Source organism: Polypterus senegalus, chromosome 6, assembly GCF_016835505.1.
Source record: "Polypterus senegalus isolate Bchr_013 chromosome 6, ASM1683550v1, whole genome shotgun sequence".
In the NCBI taxonomy this organism is placed as follows: domain Eukaryota; kingdom Metazoa; phylum Chordata; class Cladistia; order Polypteriformes; family Polypteridae; genus Polypterus; species Polypterus senegalus.
Window position 1 is genome coordinate 33,375,556 of NC_053159.1, and position 21,151 is coordinate 33,396,706.

General features: G+C 40.4%; 1 protein-coding gene across 1 annotated transcript in view; it reads left to right on the forward strand.

Moving 5' to 3' along the window:
* Window positions 1–21,151, forward strand: part of epha8 (eph receptor A8) — a 649,052-nt gene that overhangs the window by 170,552 nt on the left and 457,349 nt on the right. The window contains 1 exon segment of the mRNA XM_039755789.1: window positions 9,201–9,265. Within this exon segment, the coding sequence (XP_039611723.1) occupies window positions 9,201–9,265 (65 nt within the window).

The window sequence follows — 21,151 nt, forward strand, 5'->3', positions numbered from 1 at the left end:
GAAAACTGTGGCTTTAGAATCAAGTCCCCAGTTATTCTCCATAAATGAAGAAACTTAATATACAAATATCGAAAAAACAAAAAAAGCTCAAAAGGGCAAAGAACGATATGCCAACAAGGCAGTCCAACAAGTCACAATACACAATCCATTAGCAAATAAGAATTAGAAAACCAGAAAATCCAAATGACAAGCAATACTTAAACAAAAGACTCTTTACCACACCATCTAAACTCTTGAAGGCCCTGCTCTAAGCTTCAGCCTATAAAATCTGAGGGAGGCTCTTCAGCAGTGACATCAGGGTGGCCCCAACTCCTTAGTTTCCAGCAACAAAATACAAGACATTATATGCAGAAGCATAATACTTACAAATTAAATAATGCAAACATAATTAAAGAAAAACACAATCTTAGAATAAGGGAAACAAAAAAACAAAAATAATGAGAAATGGGGTCTTCATAAATAACAACACAAATATTACATACTAGCCAACCCGCGGCGTAGCATACGCCGCATAATCAGGCCGCTGTTTAAATGATTTTTAAGCACAGAGGAAAAAATAAACATTTGAAAAATCCGTAATTTAATAAACCACCAAGAAAAGTAACATTGCAACAATGCACGCTACGAACCAACTTACAATTGTCCGTGACTGAAAACCGGGTGAGCCGTCACGCCTTCTCCTTCCAAAGCGAAGGACGCGGTTGAACGGCACTCGTTCAGTACGCACTGCCTGCTTATGTGCCCACCCCCAACTCCCTACCTGAGTCGCTTTCGTCTGTGTACAGTCCACACGCACCTGTGAGTCACGTTGACTGTTAATTTTCCAAACACCGCCTCAGTTGGTTTCCATGTTGATTTTTCATTGTTCTTTGCGGTTCCGGCTGCTTTTTTATATATAATCCACCAAGTCACCCGACCATGGGGGAGGGGGCGGGGGTTTACAAAGGGTAGTGCGAGCGTATGACCCGCACATACTGGGAATTTCTAGTTCGTGGAGAACAATTACAAGCCACGGTCTCCATCATGAATGGGGTTCAACGGCTTACGCACGGCTCCCCGCGCCGGGTAGACACACGTTGATCCATTCAGTGTAGCGTGCGTGCAGTACCGGACATACAAGTGCATCACAGACCTGTTAATGCTCAATCTCACGTGGCTGAAAGCCACTTGTCCGTCTAAGAATTTGGACGCCGACCGCTGTTGGGTCGTGTAACTATTTGGCAGGTGGGAGTCTCGTTCGTTTTGGAAATAACCAGCCAAATCGCTCCACCAACTAAGAACTGCCATGCACCACCACCCACAGAATCGAGAAAGAGCTATCAATCTGTCAATCCTCTCCCTGTCCGGGCCGTGTGAGGTTTCCTGTGTTGAGTCATATGAAGCGAAAGGCTTCACACCTGGTGGTGCCCTTCCATCAATTCCTTTAAGTTTCAGCTTTGTAACCATACTCTTCCCTGAACCCAAAGACTTTGGTTACCCAGTTGGCTGCCCTGTTGCGGGGCCTGCATTGGTGAAGCAGGTGAGATGGTAATGAAACAGAGGCACAGGGCTTATTGGTTTTTAAAGACTGCTTCCTTCATTGGGTTTTAACCAATGCACGGAACGAACCAACACACAATTGTCCGTGTGGCGCGGAGGGTGGAACGGGAGGAGAGGAGAAGGACATCCACTCCGCTCCCTCCGTCATGCTAGTCTGCTGATTTCTCATTCAGTATGCACTGCTTGCTCATGTGCCCACCTTCAACTCGTCACTCGAGTCGTTGTTGTCTTTTTACAGTCCAGATGCACCTGTGACTCACTTAGACTTTTCATTGCTGTGTGCGGTTTTGGCAGCCTTTCTATATATAATCCACCAAGACACCCGACCACGGTAGTAGCGAGGTGGGAGGGGGGTGTGTACAAAGTGCAGGAGCATCTAAGAAGACCCATGTTTGTCGCGGATGCGAATTGCTGTATGTAGCGTGTAAAACAGTTTGCCAGGGTGCACGCGTTGCGTCGTAACCGAAAACTCGTTTTTTTAAAAAACTGCTTACTTTATTGTGTTTTAACCTCAGTTGTAAAGGAATGTTTTAAGGATCCCATGGGATACCCCTCGCAAACCGTTTTACACGCTGCATATGGCGACTCACCTCCGCGAGAAACATGCCTCTATTAACAGTCAGCGTGGGTCGGAGCTGTATGTTGCCTCTAAGACAGACGAATATAAATGACGCCATTTTTTCTTTGTCGTCGCGTCTGAGTTGGTGGGCGTGGCTCTGCGAGTTGTCGTCGTATCCAATGGTCTTGGAGTTGGTGGGCGTGGCTCCTTCCTGCGCGCCATAGGTGTCTAACTTGTCGGCGGCTTAGTGAATCCATGCCCTTTCCGGCGTGCTTTCCATGGTCGTCTTGCCTTAGTGAATTATATATATAGATATCAGAAATAAACTAAAGTCAGGGAAATAACCCTGGCTGAACCATAACAACTTTAATCTCATTTCAAATAATTCTTTCAAAAGAAATCTGTAAATTAAGACTTGAATGTCTCCAAAGTCACTTATATCCACTATACTTTTGGGCTACTTATTTTATGTATCTCTTTTTCTCTGTGTGAAGAAATACTTTGTAAAAGGTGTGAAAAATTCACCATTACTCAACTTCCATTTATGTTTTAATGTAATAGCTGGGATCCACTTTACTGATTTCCCACCATAATTTTAAACAATTTAGTCTTGTCACCTCTTGACCTCTTAATCCCCACTTACTTAAACTAAAAAAGGTTAAAGTCCTTCACCCTTTCCTCATAGTTTATGCGCCATAGTTCTTTTGTAATTCGGAGACCATAAATGCACAGAGTAGTTCACATGAGCTTGATGTGCTTTATGGCTGTCATCGACCTTGAGTAATACAAGACTCCACATGAAAGTTTGGAATACCAACCTGACCACCCCGTTGACTCAAAGTAATAAGGTTTGATATAACAAGTGCACAATGTGCAATAAGAGGCACAAAGTAATCTTTAATCATTGGCTGTGGGTAAATAGCTCTAAAGAGTGGGCAAGCTTCAGGGTCGGAGTTCCTTCCAGCAGGTGACTCATTTCCCAAATGAGGCGCCTCCTTCTGAAAGTGCCCTGCTTTTATAACTAGCTGAGCTGGAGGGGCAGAGTCAATCACCCTCAAAGTGCATCTTCTTCGACCTGTGGGTGATCCAGGAGACAATATGGTTAGCATTCACGCCCCTGGTGTCCCGGGGTGGTATTTCTTATCTCTGATGAGCTTGGAAGGTGACCCTCTGACGCGCATGCGTGACACAGCGGGGAACGACCCTTGACTTGTACTCCATACAGAATGTTATATCACCTAATTGCCTGTAAGCCTTTTTATACACTTTCTGGATGTGGATAGTGATGTGTCCACTACCAAAGTGTACTTTACAGTTTCATATCTGCCATTGTCCCATTGGAAAATACAGTAGAAGTAAAACTTTCTGTATTATTACAGATACCAACAGTTAGGTGGGCAATCAACATCCTTGTGAGGGACAGGTCAAGATCAGTGTCAGAATGTGATTGCGAGAAGTGCAGGTCAGGATCAAAACCGGGCATCTACCTCAAAGCTGTGGATTTGTTCGAAACAGTCTTTGAACATGTGAGAGGAGATATAATAAAAGAAGAAAAGTTGTGGATCTCCCTCTCATTTGATATCTTTAATGCTCAAAATGCCCAATAATAAAGTATGTGTTTTAGTGTGCTATGCACACCCAAGTCTCCAAATTCCTCACACAGCCAAACCTCAGAAGAATATACAGATGCTTCACACACCTCAGTCATTCCACTGAACACTGAAACATTTTCCTTTGTTTCTTGTACCAAAACTGGTTTGAGGCTAGGAGTAGTGTCAAAAGCATTAAGTGTGTAAATGATAATAACAGCAACTGCAAAAATCCTTTGTAAATTAAATATATAAATGCAAGTCAGGTTGATTGGTAACCCTAAATGTCTTATGGTGGAAGGGTCTCACCTTCAGACTCTTTATTGTGCAGTACAGAAGAGAGTGCACCAATTTCCCGCTGTAGCCCTCATATATTCACACAAGCATACCTGTCATAAAGATAAAGCTTGAATTTGCAGCTCCACTTATGCTCACCATCAAGGCTGACTACCATTGGGGCTAAACACTACCCCCCTTCTCTTATATCTATGGCTACAGGTGACAAAATAGAGCCCCAAAGCCAGCAGCAGAAAAGGTTTCACTTTAATTCACCCACTCAGATTAACATTCTCTAATTTAAACTTCCTAATGTTCCTAAAGCAGAAGCAAAGCTAAATGAGAGTGACAAATCAACCTGGATGGACAGCAGTCGTTCTTGCTAGGAGTCTAGGGACCATATGTGCCTACATGGCCAGGAAGCAAGGTAATAATAAGCTGATTGGTCTCCTGAACCATGTTGTCTCTGGATGAAATCGATGGAGAGGGAGACCCTGGGCTTCACTATAACTCTGAAATTATGCCAACCTTGTGCATAAATTGGGACATCGCAGTGTTCAGGCCTTGTGGACTTTAACTAATCCTGGCTATGCATGACTTACGTCCTTGAGCCTTCTGCCAATGCAGCATACGACTCATGGCTTGTTTTTTTTTTTTTTTGTCCTTGCAGACTCACAAAATGTGATTAATATGGATGTAGAGACCCTTAGTTCATAGTTTATTCTTGTTCAGACCTGATATTCTCTAAGTAGAACAGGCAAGAAAAAATTTTTGATTAGTCAATGTTTTTCTTAATACACACTTTATAAAGATATATGTCTTAATATGAATATGTAAAATATGAAAGCAAATCACAGCAAACAGTTCATCTTCATGTCACCATATTGGCTTGAATTAACTGACATGTATGCCAATGTTGATTTTTGCCTTGTGCTCAGTGTTGTAGGGCAGGGCTGTGGCTCCCTGTGTTAAAGCAAGTTGGGAAAATGGATAAATGAATAATAATGATAAGAATAATACTGTACATCTTAATATAATTTCAATTATAGACAATGGTTTATTATGGATAATGTAGAATATTTTTATTGCTATGTAAGCATTAGAACCAAACAATTTATCATTACCCTTAATTTGTGTCTCTTATATTTTGAAGTGTATGTCCTGCTTATATGTGGCTGAAGCTGCCCCACAAGTCAATGGAGTAAAGTGGACACTCAAGTTCAGTCTAATAAATCTGTCTCTGGTAAAACGAGAAGACCAAGAGGAAAAGATTATTTCTTTGTTATGCTCAATTCCCATACTGGATTAGGCTAATCGGCTCAGCCTGTGCTGGCAGAGCACTAGGGCTTCTAGCAATGTGACGTTAGCCTGACTGGCCATCTTGTAGAAGAGACTCTGATACTGTGGGAAAACATGAGCACTGTTTTCCTTCTTTATTCTTATCACTTTTATCTCTTTAATGCTGTAAAACTAGTGCCTTGTGTTATAATGGCTAATCCTCATCGTTTTGACACATTTTATTTTTTATTAAACATGTCTCAACACCGTCACATAGTATGTATGATATAGTGAGAGGAGTGTCTGCTGTCATCCATTTAAATCTATAGGGTGCAATTTTAAAATAAAAAATGATGATAATAATAACCATTGAAGCACAAAGCCACTGCACTCAGGCCACGGTCAGTGGCTCATACTTTTGGACCTCAGCATGCACTCCAGTGTTTAAAACCCCCACACCTCCTTCAGACATTTATTTCCCAAGTGGAAAGCCTAAACATAATCCTCCCACCCCTGATGATCACTAAATTAAATCAAATATTGAGTCCTTGATTCTGGCTGAGGTTTTATTCTCCAAGCCTTAGCTTTATAATTAGATTAGAGGCTGCATTTGTGATGGAGGAGAAGGGTAATGGAGAGTCTGAAACACACTGGCTCACCACAGAAAGTCTTTCTTTCTTTCTTTCTTTCTTTCTTTCTTTCTTTCTTTCTTTCTTTCTTTCTTTCTTTCTTTCTTTCTTTGCGCTGCTGATATGGTATTAAGAAGTTGGTGGAGGTGTTGAGGTTGCACTCACTGAAGCAGGCTAATCATCTGCTGCAAAAGATCCATGCCAGCCCCTCAGCTTAAAATCTTTTTTCAGGAATTTCCCCACTAGCAGAGATTCGCCCGAGTCCAATGAAGGCTTTCCTAACGTGACTGTGACCACATAGAACAACTTCATTAGACAGTACTGTGGGGAAAGAACTGTACAGACTATGTGGTGCTGAGGGCAACACCAGAGACACCCTGGAGGAGTAGACTTGGTGGGTAGCGATACCAGGGCCAGTTTGGCAGATCTTTTATAGATCACCACTGAAGAAAAGAACTGGGGCCTCATGTATAACACCATGCGTAGAACTCGCACTATAACATGGCGTAAGCACAAAAGCCAAAATGTGCTTATGCACAGAAAAATCCAGATGCAGGAATCTGTGCGTACTCCAACTTCCACGTTCTTCCGCTACATAAATCCCGATCAGCGTGAAAAGTAACGCTCGTGCACGCGCTTTATGTAATGCCCCAACTCCTCCCAGAATTACGCCTCTTTGAATATGCAAATCAATATAAATCGCCCTTAAGCTCAGCCTTCTGTGAAAAGACAATGGGAAAAGCACGTGGGAAAATTAAAGAATTTCAGCGAATACCAAGTGGAGGCAAATGAAAAACATACTATTTGTTCAAATAAACCGTGGTATAATCAACAAAAGGAAGTTGATCGAGTGACATAGCGTGTAGGAGAAACTTGAAAGCTCACATTCACAAAATCTCACAGTGCCGGAAATAAAAAAGAAGTCACGTATCAAAGTCGCCGTGAAAAGCCGAGTTGTAGCCCACTGTCTGAGTGTCATATGAAACCTTATTAGGGTACAGAGAAAAAAAGGCACACAGTGGGGAAAAAGCACGAAATGTCAACTTCAGTCTCGAAATTTCCACTTTAATCACGTAGTTTATTTTGTCATTTAGTAGAACATTATAAACTTCATCTTAAAATCGTTTAATTAACCAGTTTCTCAAATCACATCGTAATTAAAGTAGCACGTTAAATGCTTTGTTTTGTATTTGATCTTCTATGTGCTCTATGTGTGTGAATTACTACTTGCTTCTTAAACCGGCTCTCTTCCTCCAACTGGACATAGAATCCATTACATTCGTGATATTACTGCACTGTGAATAACTAAAATACTGAGATGTACAGTATACGTGATATCATTTTTATGATGATAGGAGTTAAAGCACTTTATTAAACATGAGTTTCACGGCGCAGTGATTGTGTGCGACCTTCGATGAAATAATTTATTACAGCAGTACTCAGGGGCAGCTCTAGGCTTGTGGTGGCACTGGGCAGAGGAAGATTCGGTGGCTCCTTCGCCTGCCAATGTCAGTAACATAGCTTATGCACGGTGGATGGCCACGTCCATTGCAGACACAGCATAGTGCCTTTGTGCTCATGATACAAGCATTTAACTTTTGCCAAAATTTGTCTTTGCGTTTTTAGCTGTGTTGTTATTTTCTCTTTCTGTTTTATATTCAATATATATTGGCGTAGCCGCCACTGCAGTCCTTGCTTTTATTTCCCTAAATACCCAATCACCACACAATCAGCTCTGTAATAGAAGTTAAGCCATCTATAAGCTTAGAGCGCCGATTCTTCAAAACGTTTAAGGAACATTGAAATATCTTCGTAGTACATGTTTAATTATTCTATCCTTCACGACAGTCCCAGTAAAGAATATAGATTATTTAAATGAAGTTAAAGTTTTATCTGTATAATATAATAAACATATTTTGCTACATTTCATCTTAAAAATGATATCGTCATCATATGTAAATACGTGTTTTATAAAGTGGCTCAGGTTGTGTAATATTATAACTGTAGTGCATGTTTACAGTGGGGTAATTGTACTTATAAGTTCAAACAGTTCTACAAGGTGCAGTTGATTGAATGCGTTTAAAGTTCTTGGGATGAAACTGTTTCTGAACCACGAGATCCGTACAGGTAAGGCTTTGAAACATTTTGCCATGGCTGTATACCGATAATTCTCTTTCTGATCAGTTGCTGCTGTGATTCACACTCAGATACAGTGATATAAATACTCCGAGTGGTGCAGTGAGAGTAATATGGAAAAAGATGATCCGCTGTGGCAACTCCTAATGGGAGGAGCTGAAAAAAGAAAAATAAGAAGGAGAAGTGAGAGTAACAACGCTAAAGCAGTTATGGTATTTGGAATACTATGGCTATTCCCTGGACCATTATATTGTTATAAGTTAATTACAATCAGCTGCATTACACTAATAAACAATATGCGGATAGTTTCAGTGTATTTATAAAGCCGCGTCAGGAAAATTAAGAGTAACCACACAGGAACAGTAACACTGCTTTGATGCTGGGTGCCGCCAGTCTGCAAAACCGAGTGGAGAACTTGCGTACGACAAGGTATGAGGTACCGTGGAAAAGTGCGTGGCTTTACGCCAAGTGTAGGTTTTATACATCGCGATTTGAATGTGGACAGGTTCTTACGCAACATTTCTGTGCATACGCACCGTTTATACATGAGGCCCCTGGTGTTGCATGGCATAATTGCTATTAATTCCTATCTCTCACTGATTGATCTTTCAATCACAGACAAATGTCCTTTCTGTCGAGAGAAAGAGAGACCTTTTTCCATTGTTTTCTTTTTCTGTTCTAGACTACTGCCTCTTTTAAATGTCCTTAACACTGTTTTTAGCATTCTTAACTTGGCTTTTAATGATTGTTTATTTATGGTGTTAATAGAAATAATAATCAAAATGAGTGGCTGATTGGAAATGTTCTCATTTAACAGGCCAAGCTTGCCATTTATTAATCAAGAAAAAAGCAAGTTAAGTCATATAAACAATGTGATATGAGAAGTTCATTGACTTGTTAAAAGCAGGGTGTATTTGGAATATAAAATCATAAATTCTTTCTTTCTTTGTTTCTTTGTTTCTTTCTTTCTTCAGCTAGTGAGTGCTACATTGCTGAGAGATCGAGTGATATAAACTAGCAAGAATGATCATTAGTCCTGAAGTTCATATATAAATATAAAATGTGACCTTTCCACGGACATTTTCCAGTTTTCTAACTCTACTTTTTAAATAATTGTCATTGGTAAATAAAAAAAGTAACTTAACAGTGTCCAATGGTGCTGTAACAGTCATTATCTTGTTTTCCTTCTTGCAGTGAACCTCTTGGACACGACCTCGATCCAGGGTGACTGGGGTTGGTTGACGTACCCATCACATGGGGTAAGCCCATTTTGATTTTCAAGTTTAGCCCTTATTGAAAGTTAGAGTGCGAGAGCCGAAAGGAAAATACAATACATGGTAATATGGATGGAGACCAGATCAAACGTGAGCAGCAATGAAAATGTAACACCTTAGTAGATTGATCCACAAACTGGCCTGGTGTTAACAACAGATATTTTAAAGCTTGATTAGATGAGTTCTTGGAACCATTTGTCTTGTATTTGGTGTCTAAGTTTCATGAGGCTTGGCAGGTTTTGTTTTTAAAGCACACTTTCCTAACACTTGATTTCTAATTATGATGTAAATTAGCTGCGTCACCTTCTTGCCTGAGAGTTTAACCTGGTTGTTTGATTTTTGTACATTTTTGTTAATTTAATTTGATTTTGTTTAACTTGTGAAATTTCGTAATGAATTTATGAGGTGCCGTGATGTTGTGCATGTAATGTTAAGGTTTCCATGTTCCTCCCCTTCATAAAAAACATGGAATAATTTACCAATGAGTGTGACAGATACTGGGACTTTAGGGAGAAATGTGGTAAATTAAGTATGGTGTACTGTTTGGACTGAACTGCTTCTTCTCTAATGTTTAAAAAACAGGCCTGAATCATTATAAAATGCTAGCTCTTGTGATTTTTAATATTTTTCTTTTGTGCTCTTATTGTTTTTTTAATCCTTGGCTTTTATTTTGTCCTTTTGCATGGTGTGTTTTAATACCTTTATGTAGACTGCTTTTCTGCTTTATTTGTTTTTTCTCTGCTCCTTAGAAGCTATCTTACTTTAGGCAGGCAATCATACCGTAGCTGGCATATAAATGAAGTAAATGTTAACAACAAGCCCTTCAATTCTAATTTTCTTTTCCTTTTCAAGACAATGCTAGTATAAAGTTCTTATTTAAAATAAAGATAATATAACAGGAGAAAAGAAAATATTACAGAACAAGCTGAAATGTAGTCTGGGAACAAGCTAAAGGTAAGCATTACAGAATATAAAGTAGAGGACTGACCACCACAATGCAAAATGTTGAAGTGAAAAACAAAGAAAGCAGAGAGCACACAATCTAACTAATAGCTCTTCCCTGTCTATTCACTACTATGATTGGTAGTTTTCTTTATTTATATTCTGTTTTCCTGTCATGTTTTGGACACATCCAAACAATTTCATATCAGTATTCATTTTTTCATTGCTAAAGAGTAGTGCTGATCAACGAATTTCACAAAAGCATTATTAGCAGAGAATTTGCTGGGTTCGCGTTCGCCCTTGTTTGTTGTAGTACTTACTAATAATTCAGCCAGTTAGGAGGAATTTTTTTTATACCAGAGTCCCAGAATGCTTTGTGAGGCCAGTGCAACATCCTTTCGGTACTGTAACAGCTCAGATTGAGAGGCCGCCCCCGGGAATATAATGCTGATTATTTGGGACGAGTTATCTGTGCTTGTAGCCAAATGTGCAGGTCCAGCTTTGAGTTCCACGTGAGTATAAGAGAAGAAAGCACATGCCCTATGTATGCATAATAATTAGCCACATGACGTAGCAAGAGTGAAAACAAACTTTGACGGGGCCTAACTCTCCACCCTAAACACTGGAGACTCTATGAAATAATAATAATAATAATGAAAGATTTATTTCTATTTGCAAGACATTTCTGTGTTTTTGATAGAATAAAAAGCCCAAAGCATCAGCGCAGACAGTTTGGAGAGCCTTCAGTGCTGCTTCAAAAAAATAGAATGAGCCAGCGGTTTCAATCATAACACACCACTCTGAATCTCCTGCCTTTAAAAGACCTACTTTTTTCTGACTTTTGACTATGATTTTGGCATTTCTGCTTTGTTCTGACAAAACATATGATTGTGTGTATCTAACTACGTTATTTTTTCCTTGATCTCATGGAGGCAAATATTGAGAACATTTCTTTGATTTCGGGGAACTCATGGCGAAGCAAACTCACTTTTAAAGAGTTAAAATACTTTTGCATTATCCTATGATGCTATTTTCTTTTAAGATAGGCTCTGCATTTTAAAAGCCATGATGTAGGTTTTTGCTATAGTGATATCACTGGTCTGGGATTGTGCTATGTGTGATGTTCCTGGGGTAGGTGTATACAAGTTATAATCCAAGATTTAGATAAACTTAGTATTTGTATAAAAGTTACTAATTTGCAGTTTGTATTTTAGGTTGTTAAACATATCTTTTTTGTATTAGAACCTTAGATTTTTGCACAGTGTATTGGGCTTGACAACAGATTGACTTATGCTCTAGTTCACATTCCACTGTCTCTCCTGGGTTTAGTACATTCACAGATTAAAATTTGTGTTTTTTTAGAGTTGTTATCTATAAACATGAATGTTTAAAATATTGTACTACCTTTTTAAATATTGGCAAATTGATGAAGCAACTAGCAACAAATATGGAAACAGTGCACAAATTAGGATTAAGGTAAAGGGTGTCATGATGACATCAGAAACATAACATTGTGATTTTATAACAACAATAAATAAGTGAAAGAAGCAAACAAAATACTCCATTATTATTAAAAAAATATAGATTGCCAACAGTATGGGTTTCTCAGGGATTTTGCTTTATGCTGTTTTTAGGTGCATTTGCATATATTCCACAAAGCACCTATTGAGATAAGTCCTCAGCCGGAAAAGGGTGGAGTGCCCTCTCAGGGTTGGAGGAGAGATCCTGCCCCAAGTGGAGGAGTTCAAGTATCTCGGGGTCTTGTTCACGAGTGAGGGAAGAATGGAGCGTGAGATCGACAGGCGGATTGGTGCGGCATCCGCAGTGATGCGGGCTCTGCATCGGTCTGTCGTGGTGAAAAAGGAGCTGAGCCGTAAGGCAAAGCTCTCAATTTACCAGTCGATCTACGCTCCTACCCTCACCTATGGTCATGAGCTATGGGTAGTGACCGAAAGAACGAGATCGCGAATACAAGCGGCTGAAATGAGTTTCCTCCGCAGGGTGTCTGGGCTTTCCCTTAAAGATAGAGTGAGAAGCTCAGTCATCCGGGAGGGGCTCAGAGTAGAGCCGCTGCTCCTCCGCATCGAGAGGAGTCAGATGAGGTGGCTCGGGCATCTGATCAGGATGCCTCCTGGACGCCTCCCTGGTGAGGTGTTCGGGCACGTCCAACGGGAGGAGGCCCGGGAAGACCCAGGACACGTTGGAGGGACTATGTCTCCCGGCTGGCCTGGGAACGCCTTGGGATTCTCCCGGAAGAGCTGGAAGAAGTGGCCGGGGAGAGGGAAGTCTGGGCCTCTCTGCTTTAACTGCTACCCCCGCGACCCGACCTCGGATAAGCGTAAGAGGATGGATGGATGGATGGATGGATGACCTACTGAGATAGCCATGCCTGTCCGTTAGTCTGTCCACATGAAACAACTCATCCCCCAGTGGATCAGTTTTGATCAAATGTGGCACACTTTTCAATGCAGTTCAATTTTTGTTGAGATGTCTCAACAGATTGCTCTCTACAACGTTTTGAAATTTCAAAATCTCCTTTTGAGCAGCATTGATGAATCCGTAAACACATGTATCTTAAAACTGAGAAACATTCTGCTCAACTCCAGTTATGAATTAGTTTACTGTTTCAACTTTACCTTGAACGTGGTTGTGTCAATTTGTATATTTTCTTTTTTCATTCATCTGATCAGCCACTCGGATCCCCAGTACAAGTTAATCAAAACACCAAGTGAGGTACACGCTCAAGTCACTTGTGCAGAAACACACACACACATGCATACATACAAAAAATCACCTTTTTAGAAATGAATTGAAAATTAAAGAAATTATCTAAGCATTGTTCATTACGCATAGACTGAATTAACATGTCCTCAGTATTTATGTTACAATATAAATTACTTAATGGCTGCATTATCTGCATGTTATTATTGTAAAGAACCTGCAGCTAAAAGGTGTTTGAACTAATTAATCACACATGAAGGTGCAGTTCCCCTAAGTGATATAAAGGGAGCAGGGGGTTAGAAAGGAAGGTGCAGTTTATGTACAGACAGAAGATCAGAGCTGTGGGGCGTATTTAATGGTGTCTGCGGTGCACAAACAGGCCGATTGTCCCACAGAAACGACAGAACAGAAGTCCAGCTTGTGACATGTTGAGTGAGGGTCGTTTAGCAGTATAACGTTTGATAAAGAGTTGGTATTATGGCTTGAAGAGCTGCTTTCACTTCTGTGTATTTTAAGACTGATATTAAAATTTTTAAAATAAGCGTCACCTTTGGTATTTCTGTTATGTAATAAAGCAGTTCCTTTCCCAAGCCCTTAGTTATTTAGATCATTTCAATAAACTGCTGCGTTTCAACTAATCTTAATAGCCAGAGGGTGAGCTTATTTCAGGTGCGTCTCTTCTTTCATGAAGCAATATTGATTATGATTTTATACTAGTATTGTTCCATTTTTATAGCTATTTTTCTTCTGGTGATTTTTCTTTGTTGTTAATACAGTAGGAATTGACATTCAGTGGGTAACAGACTGGTGTGATATTAAGGTTGAGGTAAAGGGGATTGTGCAGTATTTACTGAACTAAATCCTTTTTGCTGGACGCTGAGGTTATCCTTTGGTATCCTTTTCATTATGAAAAAATTAAAAAAAAAAAACAACAACAATAAGTCACAGACCTTCCACAACTGTTGACAGCTCATCTATTGATGCCATTTTAAATTTGCCACTTAAATTTGAATCTTATGAAAGCTGTTAAGCCGCCTAAAGTTTATTTGTGCCCTATTTTTAACTACGTGACATTGTAAAGTGCTGTCAAAAAGTACACATTTAAAATATTTAATGAAGTCTACTAACTTATGCAATTACATTTTATTATATTTTTGAGTATGATTCATTGTTACAAAATATTGAATAAACAAAAACGTGATAACTGACTCTTTGATAAAACAACCAAAAAATATAAAAAGCTCCAACTTCATATTAGTTAAGGAAGTCCCCACGCACACCTCAATGTTATGCCATACCAACATTTTCTAACTTGTTTGTCTCCCTATCACTTTTTTCACCAAGGCAATTTGTCGATGCCTCTATAATGTTAAGATGATATTCTGAAACCCACTTAACTCAAATTAGGGTCACAGTCTTTATCAGAAGCATCAGGTGCACGGCACGAGCCAACGACGAGCCCGCCTTTCTGTTACCGGGTCCATTTTTTCACACCCTTACACAGAATGATTTAAAACAGTAAATTAAACCTAACACAAATACTTTGTGCACACACAGATCTTTGGGAAGTGTAAAACAAATGGAATTTCCCAGAATACAGCCAATGCAGACACAGGCATAAAGTACAAAAGTCATACGGACAGTGACTAGCTGCAGGGTTCGAACCCGAGACACGACTCCTGAGGCAGCAGCACTAATCGATGCACAAGCGTATCATCTCTTCCACAAGAACTGAATTTTATTAGTGCTATGCCATCCAATTTGTGATACTTAAGTTCCTGTCTGGCGGCATGGTGGTGCAGTGGGTAGCGCCACTGCCTCGCAGTAAGGAGACCTGGGTTCGCTTCTTGGGTTCTCCCTGTGTCTGCGTGGGTTTCCTCCGAGTGCTCCGGTTTCCTTCTACAGTCCAAAGACATGCTGGTTAGGAGCATTAGCGATTCTCAATTGTGCATGGTGTGTGTGTGTATGTGCTCTGCAGTGGGCTGGCACCCTGCCTGGGGTTTGTTTCCTGCTTTGTGCCCTGTGTTGGCTGGGATTGGCACCAGCAGACCCCCGTGACCCTGTAGTTAGGATATAGCAGGTTGGATAATGGATGGATGGATGTTAAGTTCCCTTCTTTGAATTCTTGTTTCTCAACTGCTTTTTTTGTTTTTGCCCTTCTATGACATGTTAGAAAAGTTCACTTCTGTAAAATAACATGGCAGAATCATGAAATGAATATGTGTTTCAGGAGAAGTAAGAATTTATAATAAATTGTGAGGTAAAAAAGTATGTTGGTCTAGCACGAGGGCTAGCCGTCCATTTGCTGGCCATCACAGACACCAGGGTGAGCTTTTTAGCGATTTAAGCATTCTGGAGAATGAAGATGGAGCAAGTCGGAATGTTTCTCATACAGATAATTGACTGCTTGTCTATCAAGAAAAAGGGCAAACACAAGAGACGTGGTGCAGACTCAAACTCTTTCCCCTATGTCCCATAACAATCTGCCCTTATAACATCTGTTGAACATTCACACATGTGACAATGTAGCATATTATGGAAGATGTGAGCCTTTTCACTTGCTCTTGTGCATTACTGTTTTAAGGAAGCAGAGCACAAAGCTCTTTCCACTATTCTTCCATTCATTTTTTGAACTGGACTAACCAATAAGAGCTGCAGCCTTTCTTGGAAACAATAGACCAGACTTATGGAGGGCATCCAATAAAACTTATCAGCTGTGACAATCACGCTATACCAGCACTTAACCTGACACAGACAGACACGGGAAGCACACTTATATAAACTCAAGCTGCTTTTATTTTTTCTTCGCTCATGTGGAACGTCTTCTCAGTCCCCTCGAGCCCACAACACAGTTTCAAGCACAATACTTAATACTATTTACTTTCTCTTTGTTTTTTTTCTTCGCCACTCCTCCCAGGCAAGCTTTGTCTCCCTCCTCCCAACTCTGGCAACCTGAGTGGTGGCTGCTGGCTCCTTTTATAGCCCCCTCGGACATGCTCAAGGTGTTTGACGACCTGTTTCTGGCTGCACTTCTGGGTGTGGTGGCAGCACCCCCAGATCCCAACAAGGTTCTAAAGAACTCCATCTCCCATGGAGCTCTGCAGGAATCTGAGGCACCACTGCCACCCAGGAGGGCTGCTATTTAGTGTCACGGGGGAGGTACCATTCAGTCCATGCTTGTTCCCCCGGACCATATAAAGAAGAGGTGTCCCGGCTGGGCAAGGGCCCCGAACATCCGCTACACAGCATTTCCATTGCACTGTAGGAGGAAACAGAGAGGAAAGGGGGTGAAACCAATTTGAAAATGGGAGGAACATACAAATTTCACATTAACCAAGAGGCAAACCAAGGTGTGCGTGCTGTGCCCACCAGGCACACCTGTATAGCCACACACCTCTCTGCCTCCCAGGACCAATTCTGCTAGCAATAGCAGCTTTCCATTTTTTACAATTTAAAACTGCAGATGTGAGTGCAGAGCCTCCGGCACAAAAAGGAGTTAATTGCCGACAACTTAATGACTTGCTTTGAAGCGCATTCGCCAGAAGCAGCCTGTGGCCCGTCAAATGAAAGATTAAGCCACACGGTGAAAAGAACTTGGCCCAACCTGCCCTGCCCCTGCTACCCGGTGCCCTCCTCGGCAGGCTGTTTAATTACTTGCAATTAAAACTTCACACAGATACCTAGTCACTTGAAAGAAGCCTCTCCATCAAATGGCCACTGAGAGCAGCGGCCCAGATACCCTGCCTGACATTAATTACACTCTGTAATTACTAAAGCGCTTTCATTTAGCACAACTCTGCAGTACTCGACATTGTTCTTTGGCTTTCTTTTAATTTGCTTTTGAAGATAATACAAGCAATGCGAATAACTTTAATTTGAGTTTTTTTTTTATTATTAAAGCAGCCAAGATACATTCATTGCTTGGATTCAGCAATACTGAGTTTGGGCGATTAACTCCATATAAATATCTTCTTGACTTCAATAGTCTAAAATTTACATTGTCCCATACTGGTAGACACCCTGTTCCTTCTCATTTCAGTTGTGAAGTCAAAATTTCAAGTGTGGAATCATATTGGATTCAAAATGACATGGCTGTGTGGGTTTTCCTCTGGATAACATACATGTAGGGTGAATTGTAGTCTCTAAACTGACCCAGTAAAAGATTTGATAAGATCTGTGGTAGACCGACACCACATCTATGGTTTGTCTGTTCTTGTGCTGTTAACGACCATTCTTCATACTTGAAAAGGTCATCTGATTAGACTCCATCTCTTCTCGTGTAACAACAGTGTTCAGATTGGTAGGTGGTGTTAGGACTCTCAGAATACCATTAGGCCCAACAGGTAATAACCAAATACTGGAATCTCAGAGAAAAGGGGGTTTATATAGATGGGAAATGAGAGTTCAGAACAATATCACCCAAACTTCATTAATAATCCATGAGTTAACACAACTTCCTTGATTATACCCTCTTAAAATCTTGAAGGAAATGTGTACCTCTTGTGAATATTTCCCCAAAAAAATTATTTTATATCCATCCATCCATTATCCAACCCGCTATATCCTAACTACAAATCCCAGCCAACACAGGGCACAAGGCAGGAAACAAACCCTGGGCAGGGCGCCAGCCCACCGTAGATTATTTTATATATTAATATTTATAGTAAGATCTTCAAAGAAATATATTCCTTGTATTAACATTCTTTATGGAACATCTACCTTGTTAGCTTCCACAATACCATCCTTGAAAGAATGCATCACCTTCAATAAAAAATGCTTCTCTACATCACTAAGGAAAAGCATTCCTCTTGTGCACATCATGTCCTCCTTCCTTATAATCTTGAACAAATGCACAATATGCTTTAGCACTAGTAATAAGAGTAATGATGTCTTGTGTCTTGTGAACAGAATATAATGGAATTCTTACTTTTAGCTCTCACCAATATGGAACATATCATAACTCTCTAGCAACATGATGAACAAGAATGTATACAAATAAAGAACTTCATTTTAATAAATAGAAAACACAAATCAGATTATCACGTAACATCACAGAAATATCCCATTGACGAAAGTATTCAGACCCTTTACTCATACGCAGCTGAAGCCCCCTTTGGTAGTGATTACAGCCTGGAATTTTCGTAAGTATGGCACAGCAAACTGCACATCTGGATTTGTGCTTTCTGCCATTCTTTTCTGCAGATCTTCTGAAATGAATGGAGACCACCATTGGACAGCTATTTTGAGGTCTCACCAGACATGTTCAGTTGCATTGAACTCTAGGCTCTGGCTGGTCCATTTAAGAACATTCACATAGTTATCCCTAAACCACTCTCTTGTGTTGTTCTTTGCTTTGTACTTCAGGTCATTGTCCTATTTTAAGGTGAACTTTAAGTTGAGTCTTAGGTCCAGAGTACTCTAGAGCAGGTTTTCTGAAACAATATCCCTGTACATTGTTTCTTTTAGCTTTCCTTCAACCATTTCTAATCTCCCAGTCCCATCAATCCCTGAGTATGATGGTGCCACCACTATACTTCACTTATGGAATGACACTGCGCAGGTGATGAGTTTTGCCTGACTTCCTCCAGATGTGATGATTAGAACTGAAGCCAAACAATTCAATTTTGGTTTCATCAGACCAGAGAACCTTATTTCTCATTATCTGAGAGGTCTGTAAGTTCTTTTAGTGCCTTCTTCTTGCAAACTCCAGGTGGGCTTTCATTTGTCTTCTGCCAACTCTGCCTTAAATCCGAGAGTAGTAAAGTGTTACGGTGGAGGTTGTACTTTTGGAAGTTTTTCTCATTTCCACACAGGTTCTTTGGAGCTCAGCCAGAATGATCATTCTTGGTCACCTCTCTCTTCAAGGTTCTTGTGCTCTGATTGCTCAGTTTGGTCAGACATACAGCTCTGGGAAGAGTCGTAGTTGTTCCAGATATTATTCCACTTAAGAATTATGGAGGCCACTATACTCTTTGGAAATTTCAATGCTGCAGAAATTTTGTTGTAGCCTTCCTGAGATCTGTGCTTCAAAGAGGCAATTCATTTAACCTCATGGTCGGGCTTTGCTCTGATACACACTGTCAATTGTAAGACCCTCTACAGAGAGATGTGTGCCTTCCTAATCATGTCCAATGCATTGAATTGACCACAGGTGGACTCCAAACAAGGCGTAAAAAATCTCAATGATGTTCAGCAGATTATGGTGAACATGAATAAAATTTCAAGAGCCATAGCAAAGTTGCTGGATGTCATGGCTGGTCTGTACACTGGTACTGTGAATGGTGTGCAGGGTGGGAGCAGAACCTCTGTATTTTTCACAGTTGATTCTGGGATTCATCAGAGGTGTGTTCTTGCTCCTACTCTGTTCAGTGCTTGCATGGATTGGATGTTGGGTAGGGGCATAGGGTCCAGCAGCTGTGGGGCATCAATTGGTCAAGAAAAATCACTGATATTAACCTTGCCAACGATGTGATCTTCACAGAGTCAATGGAGGCTCTGATCGGTGCTCTCAAGAGAATGAGGGAGGAGTCTGAGTGTCTGGGCTTGAGAGTGTCCTGGAAAAAAAAAACAAGATTCAGGCCTTTAATGATCTCTTTGGCACAACCATCTGCAGGTTTACCTTCCTCAGAAGCAACATTCATGTCTCTGGTGACTCTTCTTATGTAGTCAGTAAACGGATTGGAAGAACACTGGGGAGTGATGAGGTCGCTGGAAAGGAGTGTGTGATGGTTCTGATATCTTTCCAAAATGACGAAGGTCCAAGTCTTTAGAGACTCCTGTGGTACTTTGGTACTGTGTCTCTTCAGAGAATCCTTGGGTACCGCTGGTTTAACTTTGTGTCGAATGAGCAGTTGCTCATGGAGTCCCAAATGAGGCAAATTACCTGCATTGTAAGGGAGCATCAGTTATGGCATTACAGCCATGTGGCGCAATTCCCCAAGGGTGATCTGACTTGCAGCATCCTCATTGCTGAGGACCAGAACAGCTGGATGAGGCCCTGGGGGTTGGTGGTGGTGGGGGGGGGTCATGTAACACCTGACCATGGCAGATGAATGGTCATTTCTGAAGGGGGTGGCCTGGACCATGTGTCTGCTTGGGGGGTTGTCAACTAGGATCCTGCATTGTTTCATCATGCAGTGGGTGTGTCAATGTGCTGTACCAGTGCATACTCCCCAACCTGACCTGACCTGATAGAAAAAGTTCTGACTACAAGTGTGAATAAAATATTTCAGTTTTTTATTTTTAATAACTTAGCAAAAAACCTCAAAATAACTGTTTTTACTTTATCATTCTCTGCAGTGGGCTGGCACCCTGCCCAGGGATTTGTTCCTTCCTTGCGCCCTGTGCTGGCTGGGATTGGCTCCAGCAGACCCTTGAGACCCATTATTAGGATGTAGCGGGATGATAAAATGACTTTATCATTCTAGGGTGTTATGTGTTGTTGGAAGAGGGAAAAAATTAAATTAAATCATTTTTGAAGCAGTCTGCCACAAAACAAAGGTACTATCAATAGATAGATAGATAGATAGATAGATAGATAGATAGATAGATAGATAGATAGATAGATAGATAGATAGATAGATAGATAGTAATAATAAAATAATTTAGAAAATAAATTGGGGGTACGCTTCCAGTGACATTTGTGCTGTTCACATAGGAAAAAAGAGTTTTAGCTTCTCTCTGGAAGCATTTTAATGCATTAATTCTATTTGCATCTGCCTATGATGTATTATTTAAATAAAGACCTCTTTTTAAAAATATCCCTGGAAGTGTGTCTATCCTCAACTAGGATAAGGTGGTTGTTAGGTAACAATTTGTAGGGCTGGGTGTGGAAGCAGCGATATTCAGTGTAGTGAGTATTCCTGTGTAGAAAAAAAAACATTAATATGAACAAGGGTGAAATTCAGTGTGTTATTTTTTGATAACTATGGACCATGTGACATTTAAAAAAAATCCTACTTCCATGTGTTGCACAGCTACAGTAAAGAACACATGTAAACATGGAAATGTGAACAAGGCTTTACTGAGCAATATTCTTTGTGAATATTGTTTCAGGAACAGACATCACCTCATTAACATTACTGACATCTTTGATGAAATGCCTCCTTCTTTCTTAACATCCTTAAGAAAAATCATCTTCTTTTTAAAATGCTGAAGGAAGTCCAATGGCCTTATTAGTATCATTATTTACATCCTTAAGGAAATTAT